This window comes from Protomyctophum bolini (genome assembly GCF_963924005.1).
Source record: "Protomyctophum bolini genome assembly, chromosome: 4".
NCBI classification, from domain to species: domain Eukaryota; kingdom Metazoa; phylum Chordata; class Actinopteri; order Myctophiformes; family Myctophidae; genus Protomyctophum; species Protomyctophum bolini.
The window spans coordinates 47241007-47246337 of record NC_137865.1 but is presented as its reverse complement, the minus strand read 5'-3'; the positions used below and the strand labels follow the sequence as shown (position 1 = coordinate 47246337).

At 40.0% G+C, this 5331-nt stretch overlaps 1 protein-coding gene across 1 annotated transcript; it reads right to left on the bottom strand.

Moving 5' to 3' along the window:
* Positions 1-511: 511 nt before the first annotated feature.
* Positions 512-4966, bottom strand: LOC308313762 (DELTA-actitoxin-Oor1a-like). The gene is made up of 4 exons (XM_080761062.1): positions 4914-4966; positions 3368-3576; positions 1873-2107; positions 512-1076 (listed from the first exon to the last, which is right to left on the bottom strand). The coding sequence occupies exons 2-4, from the start codon at positions 3544-3546 to the stop codon at positions 885-887; spliced, it is 606 nt and encodes a 201-aa protein (XP_080617188.1). The 5' UTR covers positions 3547-3576; positions 4914-4966; the 3' UTR covers positions 512-884.
* Between the last annotated feature and the right edge of the window lie 365 nt (positions 4967-5331).

The window sequence follows — 5331 nt, the reverse complement described above, 5'->3', positions numbered from 1 at the left end:
TTTAGACCATTTAAGATTTTAGTCCTAAAAAGAATATCAAAGAATCAAAGAATAGGACCCACGCACTGTCGGAAACCTTTTTCTTTTGTCCTACACACCTGTCAACAACCTGTCAAAGGTGTGCATCGGCCATTTTCTGTAAACCATGTAGACCTGAAAACACCTTCTAAATCCACACTGAAAAATGTATATTTTATATTCCAAACATAAAACACAAGGTCTCCCTGTATAGGCACACAGTTTTATGTAACACAATGTTATAGTGGTTCTGCTTCAATTCATCTCTCTCGCCATAAGGGGTCCCTTGGTCTGAAATATCTTATATTTTTTTCTTTTATTCCACGATTTTGCAACCCATTTATTTTCACCAGTGTCTTATCTAATGTAATCCTGGATTACTTATACAGTAGGCCTACCTTTCTTATACAGTACTTATCTAATGTAATTTCTAACAGACGGAAGTCAAGTGACCTTTTTACTTTTGGAAAATAATATTGAGGAAACTGTTAACTTGTATTGTATTGTATACTTTATTAGTCTCCCGAGGAAGAAATTTGTCTTAGACAAAGGGCCCGCATGCAAGCGTAACCCTAGTCCATGTCGCCGCAGTGCAGCGCCAAATACATCTTTCTTGCATCATAGAAAAAAAGAAAGAAAGAGAGAATGGGGGATGGGGGGGGGGGGAGCAGATGGAGGGGGGGGGGGGATGAAGACATCATAACACATACAGTTGCATTGTGTAGGCACGGAAGCTTGGGTGGGGGGTTTGTTTAGGGTCGGGGGCTTGGGCCAGGCACAAAAAAAAGCTCTGGTTAATGTGTGTACCATCACTTCAAATGGGTTGAGTGAATGGACTTTGCACCGCTGGCGTCATCCTGGTTCTCCTACTGGTCGTCGTCGTGGAACTTGATGAGGACGTTGGGTGTGTAGGTGTCGGTCATCGTGGCCTCCACCCGGATCTGCCACTTCTTGAACGAGAGCGTCCGACCGCCGCGCTGACGCGCAAAGTCGGAGCCCTCGCCAAAGTTGTTGTAGTACATGTCCTTGTAGAGGCTGTAGTCGCAGGGCTGTTCCTCCTTGTAGATGGATAGATAGATTTTCTTTATTAAAATAATAATAACAACAATAATAAACTTTATTTATAGAGCACCTTTCATGACACGATCGCAGCGCAAAGTGCTTTACAAGACAACAAAGTATAAAAAAATATCAAACAACATAACAATCAAGGCATAATCAGTACAAAAAATGCAAAAAAAACACCAAACGACATAAAAAATGCATAAAAAGACAAAAAAAGAATAGGTAAAACGGTGAGATTAATATCAAAGGATTCAGCCAAGTGCTAAAATAAAAAAGTGGGTCTTGAGCTGAGTTTTAAAAACATCTAGGGAGAGTGCCAGCCAGTCTAAGGTGGCTTGGAAGTTTATTCCAAACGGTCGGCCCGTGGAAAGAAAACGCTGCTTCGCCGTATTTTTTCAAAGCCATTTTCTGTGGCTTTTCAAGCAGGCCAGCAGTGGCGGACCTATAAGGAGGCGGTTTGGGACATACCTGGGCAAGCAGTCCTGAAGATAGGCGGGGGGCGAGGCCATTTAAAGCTTTGTAAACAAGTAAAATAATTTTAAAATCTGTTCTAAGAACAACCGGGAGCCAGTGCAAGGAGGCCAAAACTGGGGTGATATGGTCTAAGTTGTTTTCGTTAAAAAACAAAGATGCGTCATTGGACGACCTGCTCTATACCTCCTGAGCCACAGCCGCCTGATGTAACGTGGACAGTTCATGTTTGACTGTATATTCATGTTACAATGAAGGTTATTAAAAAAAAACATGTATATACATTTGAATCAGAAAGTGAGAAAGTGGAGGAAAGACCTTGTAGTAGGCCCCCACGGCGAACCAGTTGGAGAAGAGGTTGAAGTCGTACGGCACGCTGAACATGATGGCCAGCCTCTTGGTGGTCTGCATGGGGTCCTCGATGTCGTAGGTCACCACGGCCACGGAGCCACGGGCCAGGTGCGCCGTCTTGACGAAGTACAGCGTGGTCTCGTGGCCCGGACTCACCACCGATGGCAGAGCGGCGTAGCTGTGCCCGCTGTAGACGAACATCCTGCGTAGAAAGGGGGGGGGAAACCGCAGTTGAGACTGGCAGCGATACCACTTGAGTATATAGGCTACCTCCGCGGTGAGTTGCTGTGATAGGAGAAGGGATATCAAATGGAACACAACCACCCTAAAGACTAATCATTGTGTATATTCCTGCACTATACCTGCATCGAGTGACCTTGGTACATAGAATTTGATCTATTGAAGATTCTGACCTTCAAATGTACAAATGTACAAATGTACATTTGTTTTGATTGTATTGCTGTATTGTTCTTTCTGCTTTGGCAATGTAAACGTATGTTTTCTCATGCCAATAAAGCCCTTTGGCTTTGAATTGAATTGAATTGACTCTGTGGCGCCACGCCCCCTTTGGTGGTACAAACGATTCACACTTAATTTAAAGGTGTCAATGGGTGTAGTGTGGCAAATCGGCCACAGTGTGGCACATGTGAGTCCATGATTTTTTTTACTAGATTCATTGGTGAATGCATTTCAAAGTCATTTTTATGTTTTATAAACATAGACCAAACCAACCTATTTGGTTTGGTATACGAGACATCCTAGAGACAGTCTTAGACCTTGCATAGTTGTGATGTCATGCATGAGAATGGACAATGGAAACAGAAAGATAAGAGTCAAAACCATCATGTACATCATGTAGGTACATGATGGGTGATTAGATTAGATTAGAATAAAAAGAGCATGCAACGTCACACCTAGTTCCATGCAAGGGCTAACTTTGATCAGAGGTGAACAAGCTTCTAAGTGGAGATTGTGGACGCCCAGGCTGTGGATCAAGGGTCTCCACGGATTAGGATTGTGGAGAGTTATTATACTTATATATAAGTGAGATCTTAATTTTTATTGCATATTAAAATAATAACTATAGTTTCTGGATAAGGCAGGTTTGGGGCCACAATGCATTATAGTAAAAAAAAAAGCTGATCTACAGCTCAAACTGCGACGCGTTTTGAGATAGTATAGATCTGCAATTATTGCAATTTCTTTATTGGAATCCTGAATATCTTTTTTGCTATTTCTGAATTGGACTGAAAATTAACGTTATTATTTAATTTCAAATACATTTATATGTTCTTATGTTAACTTTATGAACTTAAATGCATATTATGTATTTTAATGTCCAATATACATTGGACATAAAAAAGACTATAGCATGTGGCCCCCTTTGTGGTTGTGGCCCCAAGCGACCGCTTGCTTACCGGTATATTGCTTATGCCGGCACTGTAGAAAAACAGATACTTACTGGGGGTTACTGAGATTATGTTTAGAAGACAAGTTCTGGATCTTGATCAGACACTGGCGGTGGGTCGGTATCAGCGAGAGCAGAGCATTGGCGATCTCTTCGGGACCACCGACCGAATCAATGAGTATCTGCATGCCCAGCCCAAGAAGCTTGATCCCCGCAGGTCCCCGCATAGACATGATCGGAAGCTCAGGAAACCTGTTGTCTGTCTGTGGCACAGAAGAGCAATTTGTTACGATTTTAATGTCTCGTATAGCAGGCACGACGAAAAGGGAGAATCTGGAATAAGTATATATATATACACATGTAATGCATTTAGTTTACATCAACCCAAATAGAAAGAAGGATTCATTAATGGCATGGACTATTATGTAGTGTGTGTGTGTGTGTGTGTGTGTGTGTGTGTGTGTGTGTGTGTGTGTGTGTGTGTGTGTGTGTGTGTGTGTGTATAGTATTTAAACAGTGTTGTTCTCGTCGACTAAAACTAAGACGAAAAATGTTTGTCGACTATACGTTTTTTCACTGACGGAAACTAAATGGAAACTAAATGAAAACTAAGCTATGATGATGACTAAAACTAAGCTATGATGACTAAAACTAAGACTAATGTATTGACAATTTCGTCAACAGCTAAAAACGAGACTAAAATGCTAGCAAGTGTAAAATCAGTCATTACGACAACATCAAGGCCCACCAAAATACATTTTAGCCGACTAAAATATGACATTTAGTCGAATAAAACTAGACTAACACTAACACATTCCAGGTGACTAAAATGTGACTAAAACTAAATGAAAACTATTCAAGGGACTATGACTAAAACTAAAATCAAAATGTGCTGCCAAAAACAACACTGTATTTAAACAGATATGACAGATTGTTTTATTTTTGTAATCTTAAATTTTTAGCCCACAATTTGTAACCCTTTTTTTTTCACCCAGTGAAACCATACAGATGAGCTCAAGGCTGCTGTCAAAGCAAACCCATGAGGTTCCATAACACATCAACACTGCCACAGGCTGATCACCTCCATATCTAATGTAATATCTAATGACATCCTGGGCACTATTTTTAACCCCTTTTGGTAGCAGATCTACAAGCTCATAGCGCGCCACCGAGTGGCGCGCTACGAGCTTGTAGGTCTGCTATTTTTGAAAAATCAAAGAACGACTGACATAGAAACATAGCTTTTTCAGAAAACTGTCAGGATGTAGAAGACATTTTTAGAATCTGATCTCAGGTCATGGGTTAATTAAGCCTAGAATCCCGTAATCCAGGATCCTGGTGAATGACGCACCCCTCACATGGAAATATAAATTGCATAAGATAGAGACATATAATTCCTATTTATTCACATATATGAACCTGAATAATATGGCATATACAGTATATGCAGCATAGGCTTCTGCGCTTGCCATATCTTGGCATAATATGTTAATATATTTATTTAATAAATAAATAAAACACTGCACCAATTCTATATAACCAGCAGTGTGACTGTTACAAAACATTGTGTTTGCATTAAATAAAGTAAAGGTAATTTGACCTGGAATGAAGATGGACTCAGTTCTTCAGCAGCTTCTGGTTATTTGACACAGATGACCTGCAGAATACAGTATATATACAGTATTATAGCAGCACTTCTTATAGGCCCCTCCCACCCTTCACTCTGATCATAAATTATTTATTTCGACATCAAAAGAATGAGTCATTGTTTGTATATCGAAACATCTTCCCACTGGTGGAAAGGCCTGTACTTATATGTCCAAATTTGAGGGATTTCTAATGGTTCTATTTCCAATTTCCAATACTTTTATTTCTACTATAGGTCTACTTTTAGTATACATTTATTTGAAAACCTTAGTTACTACATTTAGCTACTTCTTGATTATTATTACAAAACATACATTTACCACTTCAACCCTATACACATTTCAGTCATCAAATGTGTGTTACTAACTTGT